Here is an 18,172-nt window from a genome sequence, read left to right on the forward strand (position 1 = left end):
ACCCTATATCTTCTGCACAAAGCAGATGCTAAGTGTTTTGCACAGTGTTTCTTATTTCTTTGTTTAGACCCTTAACATTTATTAGCAATACTCTAGAACCTAGAAGAACCTTATTTTAATTGTATGTATTTGATAAATGTTTGCAGAGATGCAAAGTTCCTAAAACTCCTGGGCTGTATTTTGTTTTTTAAGGTTGGAATAGCAGCATGCCAAATTGCAAGAGCTTACGGCTTAAAGGTTTTGGGCACAGCTAGTACTGAGGAAGGACAAAAGATTGTTTTGGAAAATGGAGCCCACAAAGTGTTTAATCACAAAGAAGCTAACTATATTGATAAAATTAAGGTAAAATTGTTCTATAATTTTATAAAACTAACATTTTGTTTCATGTTCTTTTGTAATTTTTTTTTATCAACTACTCTCTTAAAGTTGTTTGTTTTGCCTATGTGTTTTAAAGCTTTAATTAATTTAAAAAAGTAGAGATGTCTACTTTTCGAACCTTCACTATCATTTCTGTCTTGTTTATTTTTACTAAATAAAATATAGCCTCTCTAGAGGCTTACAGTTATAAAAATCAGTGCTCTTTAATGCAAATCACATTTTAAGTAAAGCCACAGCTTTGTATTTGCAGCTGTAAGGCATTTTTTAAACATGTATTTTTATATATTGTGAAATGATCACCACAGTAAATTTAGTTAACATCTGTCCCCATACATAGTTATAAAATTTTGTTTCTTGTGATGAGAACTTTTAAGATCTATTCTCTTAGCAACTTTCAAACATGTAATAACAGTATTCCTAACTGTAGTCACTGTCCATTACATCCTCATGATTTATTTATTTTACAACTGGAAATTTGTGCCTTTTGATCCCACCTTTATCCATTTCATCCATCCCGCACCCCTTGCCCCACCTCTGGCATCAAAAAGGTATTCTTAATATAACTTCTATTGGTGTAAATTTTCCATAGAAAGTTGAATTATCCATGGATTACAAACTGGATCTGTCTGGCCTAGGGAATTAAGTTTCTTTGTTTATTGGATGTTTTTGGAGGAGAAACCACTACCTCATCAAAAATAGTGAGGCAGAATTTAGTTGCTGTTACATCTATTCCATTGTTGCAGTGGAATTCAAGCAGGTTCTGGAGTTCTCCATCTTTGCCATAGTAACAATTTACTAAACACTGATTACTTTGCTGACCTCAAACTACTTGCTCATGTTGAGAAAGAATTAGGATATCCCAGGTACTGATGACAGTGTAAACAAGGTCATTACAAACTGAGGGGAAAATGAGTGTGAGTTTGTTTATTACCTCTAAATCATCTTGCCAAAAAACTGAATAAAGGCTGTCCTTTGTATATGTTGAGGAATACAAAATTGGTTGAGCATGCACTCCTGGTATCATTATCAAAGATGAAAACTGGCCAGTTATTTTAAGAATAGGTTTTTGTTTTGCAATATAATTCTAAGACCACAAGACCTTATAGCTTCTATCTCCTTATACTGTTTCCTTCTGCTTAAGTCTCTCTTTCTCCAAAAACATTCTCTTAACCTTTTCTCCTCCCCTTCCCTCCTTTACCACACATTTCTTGAAAAAGTAGGGAGTACTTAAACTGCTTTTACTTCCTTACCTCCCACTGCAATTTTGCTTCCACCCCAGGGCTTTCCAGGTGGCCCTAGTGGTAAAGAACATGCCTGACAGTGTAGGAGATGTGAGAGATGCAGGTTCGATCCCTGGGTCAGGAACATACCCTCAAGAAGTGCAACCCATCCCAATATTCTTTCCTGGAGAATCCCATGGATGGAGGAGCCTGGTGGGCTACAGTCCATGGGGTCACAAAGAGTCGAACATTACTGAAGTGACTTAGCCTGCATGCACACACCAGCTACTTACGGGGCGTGTCAGGGGCACTGATAATCCCCTCACCAGTAGCTGCTCTTGGCTCATTTCTCATTGAACTTGACCCTGACCACACCTCCTGGAAGCTGGCTCTCTTCTCACTTCTCTAACTTCACTTTTAGTCTCCCTCCTCTTCATTTCACTTGGTCTTCCATAGGTCTTTCCTCTTGGTCTCTCACTTTCTCTGGTGCTGCACCTTCATCCTGATCCATCTCATACACGTCCTTAGGCTGCTGGTTTCCAGCACTGTCTCTGGCCTGTTTCATTCCTTCACACCATCAGCCTGCTTGACATGGCCATTCATCTGGTCCCTCAGGATAGACACCCACATTTCATTTCCTGTTCCTGTTGTTTAATCACCTTTCTCCCTCCTGCACATCAAATTGGTCACGTTATCTATCAGCTTCATCTCTGACATGCCTTTCATATATGTCTCTGTTTCTTTCCCCTTCACTGTTGTAACTTCATTTAGTCCTCATCTTTTCCAGTCTTGACTCTTACTCACGGCTGAGCTAATGCCCCCTTCTGTCTCCTCTACTGTCTCCAGAGTTATTTGGTTCTCTGTTTCAAAGAAAGAAAAAGAAAAACATCCTCAGAAATAAACGAGAGCTCCACAAGAATAGGAATTTCTGTTTTCTTGTTCCTTGCTGTACTTCCAGTGCCTAAAACAGTGTCTGGCACAAGAATTAACTAATGAACATCTGTGTCCACAAAGTCCAAATCTTTTAATGTGGCATTTGATGTATTTTCGTGGTCTGAACCAATGTGTAGTCTCTTATCTCCTACCTCTCCGCTCCCACCCCCGCCCCCATCTCCTTCACAAATGCATACTCCAGCTCTGCTGGGCCACTTTCCAGTTCCAGCTTTTACTCTCCATCCCTACATCTTTGCTCTTCTGTTTCTTTGGTCCAGACTGACTGCCTCCTGTCTAGCTTCTCCTTGCCCCTTATTCCTTCTCTTCTACTTAAGAACTCCTACTTATCCCTCAGGGCCAGGTTGTCATCCCTGTGGAATTACCTTTGACCTTTACAGGTGATCAGAATTGTAACTTTCCCTCTAAAACCTATGGTTTGTTTCCCTGGTGGCTCAGGTGGTAAAGCGTCTCTGCAGTGCAGGAGACTCGGGTTGGACCCCTGGGTTGGGAAGATCCCCTGGAGAAGGCAATGGCACCCCACTCCAGTACTCTTGCCTGGAAAATCCCATGGATGGAGGAACCTGGTAGGCTACAGTCCATAGGGTTGCAAAGAGTCAAACACGACTTCACTTTCACTTTCACTTTCAATGCAGTACTTAGCCCATCACATCACACCTTTAATTGTAGTGTTTTCCATTTTCCTCTTTATTTTGGGTTCTCTATGTCCATCTTGACATTCATAATACCTCACACAGTGCTGGGCATAGGTGTTCATTTTTTTCTTAAAATGAAAATGTATAGCTTAGCTTATTTAAGAGCCGGTTTTAGATGTTGGGAATTGACATCAGAAAGCCCAAAAGAAAAGGAGTAGTGTGCCAAGCTGATTGTAGACTACTGAGAACACAACTAAATGCACACACACACAGAATACTGCAATACCAAAAAGTCAGTATTTTTTTTCTTTTGTTGTCTGTTTTTTAATAAAAATGGGAGCACCAATGCAGTTTTTGATTTTTGATTTGTTGCTTCTTCCTCTATTAAAATATATTTTGAAGACAGAAAATTTTCACCTAAGGAAGAAGTACTTTATAGTCAAGTTGAGTCTAAACACATGAAAATTTTGGACAAATTTTATTTCATTATAGCAATTTATTTAATACAAATCTGTCATTTTAGATGTGGCTGGTACCTTGGAATTACAGCATCACTGTATAATTAAATTATCTTAGAATTGGCATTATTACTCTTTAAAATATAGCATCTTGTGTCATTTGAAATATATTTCTGTAATATATGGCACTATGATAATCTTTTTTTTTCCCTAATCTACTGTGCATTCTTTTATATTATATAGAAATCTGTTGGTGAAAAAGGAGTTGATGTGATTATTGAAATGTTAGCTAACGTAAATCTTAGTAATGATTTGAATCTTTTGTCACACGGAGGACGAGTAATAGTAAGTATTTCATTTTTTTTATCACTTTGCAGTTTTTTCGTAATTTAACACTATTTTGCAGTAATCTTTAACTGTAGACATGTTGTTTTTCATACTAGGTTGTTGGCAGCAGAGGCACTATTGAAATAAACCCACGGGACACCATGACAAAGGAATCTAGCATAAAAGGAGTTACTCTGTTTTCATCCACCAAGGTAGAAAAGTGATTCTGATACATTGCTGTAATTTGCCTAGTCAGGCAGACTGAAAATTTAAGTCGATGTTAAGGTTAGTTATCTAAGTGGGTTAAGGATTAATCCCTGGAAGGTAACTAGGGTTACAATATAATTTATTTTCCAAGCCAGGGCACTTATGAAGGAGAGAGGAGATACTGTTGGTAATTACTAATTACTCCACAACAATAAGTATTTTGTAAACTGAGACCGCCACAGACAAATTGCAGTATTGGTTAACCTATAGGAAACTACTTTTTTGTAGTTCTGGACAAGTTGACAAAAGCCACACATTTACGAGAAAACTCTTACTGCTTTCTTAGACTCTGAAAAATGTTAATGCTTCTGAAAATTGTCATGTGTTCCTCTACTGAAAAAGATGTTTTCTTTCCCTCAGGAGGAATTTCAGCAGTTTGCAGCAGCCCTTCAAGCCGGAATGGAAATTGGTTGGTTGAGACCAGTAATCGGTCCCCAGTATTTACTGGAGAAGGCTACCCAAGCTCATGAAAATATCATTCATAGCAGTGGGGCTACTGGAAAAATGATTCTTCTCTTAAACTGATCAGTCCTTCCATTGATTTCCTGTGTAATTAGAGGTTTCATATCTCAGTTTTATGTACACTGTTTGCTCTACTTAGCATTCATTTGATTCAGTGAGTTCCTTAACATTTAAAAAAAAGGTTTGTCTTTAGTGATCATAAGCATTGGAGTACTGTTTATTTTATAGCTGGCAACTTTCTTTATGCCTTCTACTTCTCATCAAGGAATCATTGTAATAGGAAATAGGATGTTAGTGGTCACTTGGCATTGGAGGACATTACAGAAATTCCTAACCGATACTAATCATTAATCCCATACCTTTGACTAAAACATACTAATTCAAAATAGGACTGCTTGATTTCCAAGCCTGCTGCTGCTGCTAAGTCGCTTCAGTCATGTCCGACTCTGTGCAACCCCACAGACGGAAGCCCACCAGGCTCCACTGTCCCTGGGATTCTCCAGGCAAGAACACTGGAATGGGTTGCCATTTCCTTCTCCAATGCATGAAAGTGAAAAGTGAAAGGGAAGTCGCTCAGCCGTGTCCATCTCTTAGCGACTCCATGGGCTACAGCCTACCAGGCTCCTCCATTCATGGGATTTTCCAGGCAAGAGTACTGGAGTGGGGTGCCATTGCCTTCTCCATTTCCAAGCCTATTTCTCCTTATAAAGGTTCTTTAATCTCTGATTAGCCCAGAACTATATTGGACTCTGATGATTCTCTGGAGTAAATGAGACCCCTTTCCCAAACTAACTCATCTAGATCTACAAGTTTCTCAGAAAGGCAAGATAAAAAGTGTCCAGAGAAATTTGTTATTTTCCCAATATTCCCAATATTTTATGATATTCACTAGGTTAATGAGCCACATATTCTGTGAGAACAGCAGCTTTCTTTCTGCTATAATGATACTGGGTGCATAGGTTCCAAATAGATATGTATTGATTGATTCAACTTCAAAGTAAATTTAGAATTATCTCTTTGTGTGATTGGGATCATATATTGTTATTTAAATTAATAATCAAATTAGATGCATTAAGAATGATCTGCTTTTGTTATTATAACATGGTAATTGCAATAAATTCTAGAAGCAATTAAAAATGGTGGTTTTCTAGTTTATTTTACATGTAGTACTTGCCTTATTATCAGTTTTACATAGCACCAAACTAAGGTTACTTCCTAACAGTGTTCTGTGTTGGAAGTCTTTATCTAAACTAAATAAAAGGATAATTACCTGGAAATCTTGCCATCAATAATGTATATGTTAGTCGCTCTGTCATGTCCAGCTCTTTGCAAACCCATGGACTTAGCCCACTAGGATCCTCTCCATGGGATTTCCTAGGCATTATTATTGGAGTGGGTTGCCATTTACTTCTTCAGGGGATCATCCTGACCAGGAATCGAACCCAGGTCTCCTGCATTCTGCATTGCTGGTGGATTCTTTACCAACTGAGCCACTAGGGAAGCCATTAACATTATGTCTCAGGAAATGAGGTTTGATTGTTATTTTTGTTCTTGTTTTTCTTCATGTGAACACAGCCTCCAGTCTGTTGTTGTATGGTTGATTCTCTTGACCTGATTTGTTCTGTTGAATAACAACTGCTAGTTTGAACAGGGAATCCTGCTTTCATAGTGAACAGAAAGCACTGCTAACTTTTATACTTCAGGGCCGTCATTGGCTTCTGGCTCATATGCCATGTTGGAAGTGTTTTTACTATTTGTATTTTCCAAGTTTATTTGTTATTTCTTTTACAGGTTAGTCTTGTAGAGTAAACATTTTAAAAAGTTGTTTAAAAAGCAATGTTAAGAATCTAGAGACTAGCATTTTATATACATTTCAAAATGGAAGATTTATTCCCATTCAAAAAGATAAAGGAATAATTATTTTGTAAAAGTCAGCTTAATCTGTTTTCACATTTGCCTCATCTATTGAATAAGCTAAAGCATACTGCTAACTTAACACTGCACAATTCATTAATACAGTTCAGTTTATTTAAAAGAAAAAACTAGCCAAATTTTATGCATTAACTACCATATTTGTGATTATATAGCATCAGAGAAGGCAGTGGCACCCCACTCCAGTACTCTTGCCTGGAAAATCCCGTGGACGGAAGAGCCTGGTGGGCTGCAGTCCATGGGGTCGCCAAGAGTCGGACATGACTGAGCGACTTCACTTTCACTTTTCACTTTCATGCGTTGGAGAAGGAAATGGCAACCCACTCCAGTGTTCTTGCCTGGAGAATCCCAGGGACGACGGAGCCTGCTGGGTTGTCGTCTATGGGGTTGCACAGAGTCAGACATGACTGAAGTGACTTAGCAGCAGCTTTGGACATATTTCCTGTACACATCTCCTTGTCATTCTAGTTCTGTCCTTGTCTGAGTTTTCAGCAAACTGTTTTCACAGCACTATTGCTGCTTGTAGTCCCAGGGCTACTACCCCAGTCACCAGTGCTGTCCCTGATACAAAGTAGAGAATAACTTGTAGAATCAACAAGCATTATTTCATGTTTTAACCATCTGAATTTCTGTCCATTTGCTTTGACCTTAGAATAGTATTTGCTTAGAATCATATAATATGTGGTTAAAAGATCAAACAGATCAGCCACCCTGAGCCTAAGAAGGTGAACTGTCATGCCAGTGGTCACGTGATTAGTAGGATAAACCTGAGCTGACATTATGTTGGTGGGCTGAAATTAAACTCATTTAATTTCCAGGCCTTTGGCATTCCTGGCTTGTAACCCTGGCTACAACACGTGTTGGGCTGCCTGGTTTCCGGCCTCATTTTGCCCAAGATTGTTAGTTCTGACCCTGTTAATCATCTTTGCCTCAGTTGTCACTTACCTTCTGATTCAAGTCCTTTATGAAGGGATTATTCTATTATTTCAAAATATTGAATACATTGAGTTTAGAAGGCACTGTGCTGGGATTTGAGGATACAAAGGTATATAAGACATAGTCCACATTCTTGAGCTTAGAATGGAGTAGAGATGAGAGCTGAGTAAAACACATGGAGTAAAATGTGTGTATATAAGACATAGTCCACATTCTTGAGCTTAGAATGGAGTAGAGATGAGAGCTGAGTAAAACACATGGAGTAAAATGTGTGTGTGTGTATATATATATATATATATAGATAGATAGATAGATTTATTTTAAGGAATTTTCTCATACAATTATGGGGCCTGATGAGTTTCTGTATTGCAGTACTAAGGCAGAATTATTTCTCTGGGAAACCTCAATTTTTGTTCCTATGGCTTTCAACTGAGTGCATGAGGCCTACCTGCATCATGGAGGGCAATCTACTTAAAACAATCTACTTGAAACATGACACATTGACAGAAAACTGACCATCACAAAAGGTGACCTAGGGACAAAAATGAGGGACACCTAGGGTAGCTTGAGGTTGCCAGCTACACACTTAATATTTCAATGCATTTGTTCGCTCCTGCTATCCAAAGTAGCTTTGGCCAGAGAAGTACAAAATAACTTGTATGCTTCAGAAAAGGGAAGAAAAATCAGGTAGCATTTTATAATGTCCTTAGCTCAGCTTTACAGAGGCAAGAAATCCTATGTGTGCCAAGGGGCCTCCACAATTCACAGCGTAAAAGCTTTTTTTCTGCACAAGATAACTCAAGAACAGCAGGTCACTTTGACCTGGCTCTTTCAGCCTCTTCAACCATGTCTCACATACAGGAAAACAGCTCAGCTCAATCCTTAGTTCTTTTTCCAATGCTACCTTTTCCTTTGGTCCAGTGATTTTTTTTTAAATGTCATTTAAAACTGTCAGAGGACAATTTTGCTAATCCATGGGGCTTAGGAATAGCTTGTATTATGGGAGCTTCCTCCAGCCAAGGAAGGAGTCTAGGAAATGTATCATAGAAAGAAATCTAAATCCACTTTGGACCGTGTCAATGATCGATAGGTGTTGATGGGGACAGTCCATGTATGTTCTTTAAGAGGGAGTCTAACACTGATCCCAACTGATTGCCTGATACAGATGCTCATTAAACGTGTGTTAAATGTGGCGATGGGCTTTCCAGGTGGCTCAATAGGAAACAATGCACCTGCCCGTGCAGGAGACATGGGTCCAGCCCTTGGGTTGGGAAGACCCCCTTGAGAAAGGAATGGCAACCCACTCCAGTATCCTTGCCTGGAAAATTCCATGGACAGAGGGGCTTGGCAGGCTACAGTCTATGGGGTCACAGAAGAGTTGGGCATGACTGAGTGACTGAGCACAAATGCACGCAAGTAAATGTGGCCACCGATTAGCAGTCTTGATTTTATCTTTTCCCAGCTTCATGTAAAGGTATCCACAAAGAGACAACAGTACTAATAACTAAAGAGGAAACCCTGTGCCAAAGTCCATTGGGAATATATACTAACTCCAGTGTCAGTCATTTGACATATTGACCCAAATTACCTGCAGAGTAGGTAAAAAGAAAAAGCCTCCACTCAGTCACTACCTCTAATGCAGGCCACCTAGAGTATCAAACCTTATTACACAGAAAGTATCTGAGCCAGCTAGAGACATATGCCCAGGCCTCAGCATTCCTCATCTCCTTTTTATAGACTACAGGATTAAATTTTTGGTACAACTTCAGGTTCAAGGGAAGGGCGACTTCGTACTCTTGGATATACAGTCACTCCAGAGAAAGCCTTGTAAATGGGTGGAGAGTGGCAGACTCAGATTGTAGCAAATGCTGGAGACTACACAGCAGTCACGTAACAGACATTTGTCTTTGACTTTAGAAAAGCCAGACTAAGAGCTGTCAATTGGAGGAAAAGGCACAAATAAAACATGCGAGTTAAAGTTAAGTTTTAGGGGCAGAATGAGGACTATAGCCCAGGAGACAGTGTCTCAAATAGCTCTGAGAAACTGCTCCAAAGAGGTAGAGGAGATGGTGAGTATATACGTGATTTTGGTGAAGGGGAATTACATGCAATCAAGCACATAGGTTTCGCAGCATATTGCTGCTAGTCTTGTGAAGGTCACTGCTAATCACGATGAGCAGACGTCACCATGAAGGACTTTAATGCTTTTCTAGATACAAAGAGATGCAAGAATTGGGCTCATAAAATCTTCTGAAAATATCTAATTATCTGAAACCTGTTCTGCCAGATTTTCCAAGAGTACAAAGTTCCTCATTGCTGATCTTCACGTGAACTTTCACCCCAGGGGGTGTTGAAAGACAGCAGCTGCAGCAGCTCATAATTTGATCCTTGTAGAGGTAGATGGCAAGTGCCAGTTTGTAGGTGACAGAGGAGAAGACATTCATGTCTTACTTGAGCAAGTAGTTAAGAGGCCACCTCACTCCAGGTATAGATCTGAGAAGAACAGCTCCCTCATGAGCAGGGAGGAGAGCCAGGGTACATGAAGCCCTCTGGTAGGGTTAAGAGCGTGGGTTATGGAGGCAGAAGACCTGGCTTTAAATCCTGGCTCTACTATTGACTAGTTGTAGAGTCCTGGGCAAGTTACCAAGTGATCTGAAGTCTCATTTTCCTTACATGTAATATGGTAGTAACATCTACCTCAGAGAGTTTGTACAAGTTAAACAAGATAATGTCTGCTGCTAAGTTGCTTCAGTCGTGTCCGACTCTGTGCAACCCCATAGATGGCAGCCCAACAGGCTCCCCCATCCCTGGGATTCTCCAGGCAAGAATACTGGAGTGGGTTGCCATTTCCTTCTCCAATGCATGAAAGTGAAAAGTCAAAGTGAAGTCGCTCAGTCATGTTCGACTCTTAGAGACCCCGTGGACTGCAGCCTACCAGGCTCCTCCGTCCATCAGATTTTCCATGTGAGAGTACTGGAGTGGGATGCCATTGCCTTCTCCGAAGATAATATCTACAAAGTACTTATTAGCACTCTGTCCTGTGGTTCAGTTCAGTTCAGTTCAGTTGCTCAGTCGTGTCCAACTCTGCAACCCATGAACCGTAGCACACCAGGCCTCCCTGTCTATCACCAACTCCTGGAGTCCACCCAAACCCATGTCCATTGAGTCGGTGTTGCCATCCAACTATCTCATCCTCTGTCATCCCCTTCTTCCCTGCCCTCAATATATCCCAGCATCAGGGTCTTTTCATATGAGTCAGCTCTTCGCATCAGGTGGCCAAAGTATTGGAGTTTCATCTTCAACATTAGTCCTTCCAATGAACACCCAGGGCTGATCTCCTTTAGGATGGACTGGTTGGATCTCCTTGCAGTCCAAGGGACTCTCAAGAGTCTTCTCCAACACCACACTTCAAAAGCATCAATTCTTCGGCGCTCAGCCTTTATAGTCCAACTCACATCCATAGATGACTACTAGCAAAACTATAGCCTTGACTAGACAGACCTTTGTGGACAAAGTAATGTCTCTGCTTCTGAATATGCTGTCTAGGTTGGTCATAACTTTTCTTCCCAGGAATAAGCGTCTTTTAATTTCATGGCTGCAATCACCATCTGCAGTGATTTCAGAACCCCAAAAAATAAAGTCAGCCACTGTTTCTACTGTTTCTCCATCTATTTGCCATGAAGTGATGGGACTGGATGCATGATCTTAGTTTTCTGAATGTTGAGCTTTAAGCCAACTTTTTCACTCTCCTCTTTCACTTTCATCAAGAGGCTTTTCAGTTCTTCTTCACTTTCTGCCATAAGGGTGGAGTTATCTGCATATCTGAGGTTATTGATAATTCTCCCAGCAGTCTTGATTCCAGCTTGTGCTTCTTCCAGTCCAGCGTTTCTCATGATGTACTCTGCATATAAGATAAATAAGCAGGGTGACAATATACAGCCTTGACATATTCCTTTTCCTATTTGGAACCAGTCTGTTGTTCCATGTCCAGTTCTAACTGTTGCTTCCTGACCTGCATACAGGTTTTTCAAGAGGCAGGTCAGGTGGTCTTGTATTCCAATCTCCTTCAGAATTTTCCACAGTTTATTGTGATCGACACAGTCAAAGGTTTTGGCATAGTTAATAAAGCAGAAATAGAGGTTTTTCTGGAACTCTCTTGCTTGTTCCATGATCCAGTGGATGTTGGCAATTTGATCTCTGGTTCCTCTGCCTTTTCTAAAACCAGCTTGAACATCTGGAATTTCACAGTTCACGTATTGCTGAAGCCTGTGAGGATTGGAGGATTTTGAGCATTACTTTAGTAGTGTGTGAGATGAGTGCAATTGTGCAGTGGTTTGAGCGTTCTTTGGCATTGCCTTTCTTTGGGATTGCAATGAAAGCTGACTTTTTTCAGTCCTGCAGAAAATGTCTAAATAATCATCCTTTCATTTTTATTAACCATAAAAAATAAGTTGAGAAAAAGGAGGAATGAAGATGGAGCATCCTGAAAGACACCAAAAAATAAAAGGAAACCTAAATACAAATTCCCATAGGAGGTACGAGTCAGCATTACTGACTACAGTAAACTTCATTGATCATATGGGTAAATTTTATCCCTCTTCAAAAATGTAAAGAAAAGCGATGAGAAAACAAGTAAGAGCCAACAAAAAACAAATAGAAACCCAACCTATGTTTTTGGCTGCGCCAAGTCTTCTTGCCTTGCGTGGGCTTTCTCTAGTGGCAGTGCACAGGCTTCTCCTTGTGGTGGCTTCTCTTATTGTGGAGCACAGGTTCTAGATGCACAGGCTTTAGCAGTTGCAGTGCGTGGGCTCCGCAACTTGTGGTGTATGGGCTTAGTTGCTCCGTGGCATGGGGAATCTTTCCAAACTAGGATCAAACCCATGCCTTCTGCGTTGGCAGGTAGATCCTTATCCACTGTACCACTAGGGAAGTCCTAAATGCATCCTTTGAATTACAAGTGTGCTCCCTCCAAAGAACCCAGGGGGGGAAAATAGTAATTAAGGAAATCTTTACTGAGCCAACCAAAAGAGCTAAGTTTATTCACTGATAGTATATATTTTCTCCATGCAAAATCAATGGAAAGTATGAGTAATAAGCATATCATTTAAATTTTTAAAACTTTATGTAATCAGATACTTGAAGAGAATGTGCAGAAGAATCACTATTTACAGTTCTGTTATTTAAAACCTGGACAATGCAAGAGAACAAACAGAAAAACTATTAATGAGTTCAGAAAGTAGTTAATTGCATAAGAAATATACAAAATTAATATCTATAAATTAATAAAAGTCAGTTGATCAGTTAGAAAATATAATGGGAAAAGACTTTATTCACAATGGCAGTACAACCATTACTAATTCAAAGACAGTGAAATATAACTAACCAAATCTAAAAGAAGCATATAGGATCTTAAAAAACAACTATAAAACTTTCCTGGGAAACATAGAAGAACACTCAAAGATTTCTAGGTCAGATTTATGTAAAGATTTTCCTTCCCCTCATACTCTACAAAGTAATTCATACTAAAATCTCAATAGGACTTTTTAGGAACTGAAATCAGATTGATTATATTCTTTGCAGCCAAAGATGTAGAAGCTCTATACAGTCAGCAAAAACAAGACCAGGAGCTGACTGTGGCTCAGATCATGAACTCCTTATTGCCAAATTCAGACTTAAATTGAAGAAAGTAGGGAAAAACCACTAGACCATACAGGTATGACCTAAATCAAATCCCTTATGATTATACAGTAGAAGTGAGAAATAGATTTAAGGGCCTAAATCTGATAGATAGAGTGCCTGATGAACTATGGAATGAGGTTCGTGACATTGTACAGGAGACAGGGATCAAGAACATCCCCGTGGAAAAGAAATGCAAAAAAGCAAAATGGCTGTCTGGGGAGGCCTTACAAATAGCTGTGAAAAGAAGAGAAGCGAAAAGCAAAGGAGCAAAGGAAAGATATAAGCATCTGAATGCAGAGTTCCAAAAAATAGCAAGAAGAGATAAGAAAGCCTTCAGCGATCAATGCAAAGAAATAGAGGAAAACAACAGAATGGGAAAGACTAGAGATCTCTTCAAGAAAATTAGAGATACCAAGGGAACATTTCGTGCAAAGATGGGCTCGATGAAGGACAGAAATGGTATGGACCTAACAGAAGCAGAAGATATTAAGAAGAGATGGCAAGAATACACAGAAGAACTGTACAAAAAAGATCTTCACGACCCAGATAATCACGATGATGTGATCACTGACCTAGAGCCAGACATTCTGGAATGTGAAGTCAAGTGGGCCTTAGAAAGCATCACTACGAACAAAGCTAAAGGAGGTGATGGAATTCCAGTTGAGCTCTTTCAAATCCTGAAAGATGATGCTGTGAAAGTGCTGCACTCAATATGTCAGCAAATTTGGAAAACTCAGCAGTGGCCACAGGACTGGAAAAGGTCAGTTTTCATTCCAATCCCAAAGAAAGGCAATGCCAAAAAATGCTCAAACTACTGCACAATTGCACTTATCTCACATGCTAGTAAAGTAATGCTCAAAATTCTCCAAGCCAGGCTTCAGCAATATGTGAACCGTGAACTTCCTGATGTTCAAGCTGGTTTTAGAAAAGGCAGAGGAACGAGAGATCAAATTGCCAACATCCGCTGGATCATAGAAAAAGCAAGAGAGTTCCAGAAAAGCATGTATTTCTGCTTTATTGACTATGCCAAAGCCTTTGACTGTGTGGATCACAATAAACTGTGGAAAATTCTGAAAGAGTTGGGAATACCAGACCACCTGATCTGCCTCTTGAGAGGCAGACCTGTATGCAGGTCAGGAAGCAACAGTTAGAACTTGACATGGATCAACAGACTGGTTCCAAATAGGAAAAGGAGTACGTCAAGGCTGTATATTGTCACCCTGCTTATTTAACTTATATGCAGAGTACATCATGAGAAACGCTGGACTGGAAGAAACACAAGCTGGAATCAAGATTGCCGGGAGAAATATCAATAACCTCAGATATGCAGATGACACCACCCTTACGGCAGAAAGTGAAGAGGAACTCAAAAGCCTCTTGATGAAAGTGAAAGAGGAGAGTGAAAAAGTTGGCTTAAAGCTCAACATTCAGAAAACAAAGATCATGGCATCTGCTCCCATCACTTCATGGGAAATAGATGGGGAAACAGTGGAAACAGTGTCAGACTTTATTGTTTTGGGCTCCAAAATCACTGCAGATGGTGACTGCAGCCATGAAATTAAAAGATGCTTACTCCTTGGAAGGAAAGTTATGACCAACCTAGATAGCATATTGAAAAGCAGAGACATTACTTTGCCAACAAAGGTTCGTCTAGTCAAGGCTATGGTTTTTCCTGTGGTCATGTATGGATGTGAGAGTTGGACTGTGAAGAAGGCTGAGCGCCGAAGAATTGATGCTTTTGAACTGTGGTGTTGGAGAAGACTCTTGAGAGTCCCTTGGACTGCAAGGAGATCCAACCAGTCCATTCTGAAGGAGATCAGCCCTGGGATTTCTTTGGAAGGAATGATGCTAAAGCTGAAACTCCAGTACTTTGGCCACCTCATGTGAAGAGTTGACTCATTGGAAAAGACTCTGATGCTGGGAGGGATTGGGGGCAGGAGGAGAAGGGGACGACAGAGGATGAGATGGCTGGATGGCATCACTGACTCGATGGACGTGAGTCTGAGTGAGCTCCGGGAGTTGGTGATGGACAGGGAGGCCTGGCCTGCTCCATGATTCATGGCGTGCTGTGATTCATGGGGTCGCAGAGAGTCGGGCACGACTGAGCGACTGAACTGAACTGAGGAACCTGAAAAAATGTTTATGAAGTTCTTTGTGTGTGCGTTTGTGTGTGTGTGTGTGTCTATGGGAAGAAAAAAAAAAGCGGGCAACTAAGCAGAAATCTTCAGAAGGAAAGAGAAAAAGTCTCACAAGACATGAAATTAGAGTTACTAAAGTAGAGACATATTAATCCAAGAATAGCAATAGAGCAGTGGAACAGTCTAGAAATGTTTCTCACTTTCGCAGGTGATAAAAATAGCTTTTCAGAGGGGAAAAGTTACTTAGAGAACTGGGTACCCATTTGGAGAAAAACGACTACAATCTGACTTCACATATAGTATCAAAAGACTTTTAGATGGTTAGAACGTTTAAAATGTGATAAATGAAATTATATAAAACAGAAATGTGATAGACTATTTTTACAATCTTTAGAGGTGAAAATTTCTTCCTACTATTATTCAAAAGCTTAGATTATAAAACAAAGAGCAAATTAGGAGAAGTGAAAAAAGAACTTCAATAACAGATATGGATTAGTAGTGTTCAAGACATAGTATTAAGAATATTAAGTTTAAAGGATAGAGAAGATGCATATTATAATTCCACTTCTATATTGTTATCTGTGTTTACTTAAAGCATTGCAAGTGATGGGTGCGTGCTCAGTCATGTCTGACTCTCTGCAACCCTATGGACCATAGACTGCCAGGCTCCTCTGTTCATAGGATTTTCCAGGCAAGAATACTGGAATGGGTTGCCATTTCTTCCTGCAGGGGATGTTTCTGACCCAGGGATCGAACCCACATCTCCTGACTGCAGGCAGATTCTTTACTGCTGAATCATCAGGAAGACCATTGCAAGAGATATCTGGTAGTTATTTTTTTAAATGTTTTATCTTAGTGATGGGGTTATAAATATTTTTCCCCAACATGTTTATTTTTCTGACATTTTCAAGTATTTTTTAACAAAATGTTATTTCTGACAAATCAGTAGCTAAATTCTATTTAAGAGAAGTATTTTCTAAAATAAAGATTTAAGGAGTTTAATATCAAAATAAACAACTTATTACATCTCAGAGTCATATATTTATTTTGACTCTTCTATAACTGTATGGCTGCACATTCAGAATTAGTTCCTACCTGTGTTGATAATTTATGATTTATCCTTATGACATGCTCCATAGAAAATTATAGTGTATTTGTATTAAATTTGTCCTAAGTGGATCATAATGATTTATTTATTTTATTCTTGTTTTTTGAAATAATATATTGTCCTCTGAAAATATTCCATTTTCTTTTTAAAAAGATTCTTTTGGTGATAAGAACTACCTGATCTTGAGGAAACTTTGTGTTTACATTCCCAGTAATGAACTCTCAGACTTCACTTATGGTTAATATAAAACCCAAGATGAACTTGGGTTCATCAATTTGTTTTGGATGTTTATTTTGATTGCAGCATCACATTTGAAATCCAACTGAAAGCCTCACTTCTAATCAAAGCAGTTTTAGTAGGTGTGACAAATGTGTTTTAACAAAATTGTACCCTTGCATTATTCGGTGAGCTATTATTTTCTTAGGAATTAACACTGTAATTCTATTTCACAGTTTATCCATGTAATTTGAGTTTTTACATGTCTTGCAGTTTCTTTCATCCTGGAGTAGGTTCTGAGTTTATTAGCTGGTTTCACATATTCTTGTTTATAGATCTATTACTAACTTCTAAGTGCATCTCAGATTCTGTTCCTTTTATGTCTATCAAACTACATTTCCACATAAATGAAAACTTTAAAGATGCTGGAATTCTTTGCCTTTTTATCATCAGCCTGCTGGTTAACCAAATGAAGAATACTGTTTTCCAGAGTGTTATTCCACCCAATGGTAGGCAATTTATCTGAAATTTTTTTCTAATTGAAGAAAACACTAACCCTATTCACACTTACAAATTTATGTGCAGCCTGCTTCCCTGGTGGCTCAGAGGTTAAAGCGTCTGCCTGCAATGCGGGAGACCTGGGTTCGATCCCTAGGCCGGGAAGATCCCCTGGAGAAGGAAATGGCAACCCACTCCAGTATTCTTGCCTGGAGAATGGACGGAGGAGCCTGGTGGGCTACAGTCCATGGGGTCGCAAAAAGTTGGACATGACTGAGCGACTTAACTTCTTTTTTTGTTTTGTCTTTATCTCCTGCTTCACTGGAAGTGATAACATCCCTTATTAAGAATAATTTCTGTCTTTTCTCTGAATCCCATTGCTCTGGCCTCTTCATGAACTTCGGTCTATCAGTTAGCCCCTCAATTTGTACCTTCATTATCTCTTTTAAAATACAAACACCTCAATTTCTTTCCCATCTGGTCTTCCAGAACATCATTTTCCTGGTACCCTTGGACCCTTCTCAGTTTTCTTACAAACACTGCTTCTTCCATTCACCTCTTAACTGTGAATGTGCTTCACTGTGTTTGACTCTTTCCTGTATATGTTGCCCTTGACTGGCACTCCTTTTTCTCTATGCATTCCCTTATCCTGAACCCAGGCATTGGTATCACCTTTGAGCTAATGACTCTCCAACTTTTATCTCCAACCTTCTCTAAGGCCCATATGGACTTCCCCACTGGAAAGCACTTGGATGTTTCGTGAACCTCTCCAAATCAGTATGTCAAGAACTGAATTCTTCCCAGTCACAAACCTGTTCCTCTTCTTGTATTTCCTATCTCAGTGCATGAATATAATTTTGAACCTGCTGACCCAAGTCCAGCAATCATTCTCTCTTCTTCCCTTTCCTATGTCCCCAGTCCTGCATCCAGTTGGTCACCAAGTTGAATGGATTCTATTCTCTTTGTA

The 18,172-nt window shown here is 39.6% G+C and overlaps 1 protein-coding gene across 2 annotated transcripts in view; it reads left to right on the forward strand.

Annotated features, from left to right (window-relative positions):
• CRYZ (crystallin zeta) overlaps positions 1-5,835 on the forward strand; it is a 28,695-nt gene extending 22,860 nt beyond the window's left edge. For both annotated transcript variants that reach the window (XM_027536869.1, XM_027536870.1), the window contains 4 exons: positions 193-342; positions 3,886-3,987; positions 4,086-4,181; positions 4,597-5,835. In XM_027536869.1, coding sequence (XP_027392670.1) covers positions 193-342; positions 3,886-3,987; positions 4,086-4,181; positions 4,597-4,761 — 513 coding nt within the window. In that variant the 3' untranslated portion in view covers positions 4,762-5,835. The remainder of the gene's footprint in view (positions 1-192; positions 343-3,885; positions 3,988-4,085; positions 4,182-4,596) is intronic.
• Positions 5,836-18,172: the final 12,337 nt, after the last annotated feature.

The sequence above is a fragment of the Bos indicus x Bos taurus genome, chromosome 3 (assembly GCF_003369695.1).
Source record: "Bos indicus x Bos taurus breed Angus x Brahman F1 hybrid chromosome 3, Bos_hybrid_MaternalHap_v2.0, whole genome shotgun sequence".
NCBI classification, from domain to species: Eukaryota; Metazoa; Chordata; class Mammalia; order Artiodactyla; family Bovidae; genus Bos; species Bos indicus x Bos taurus.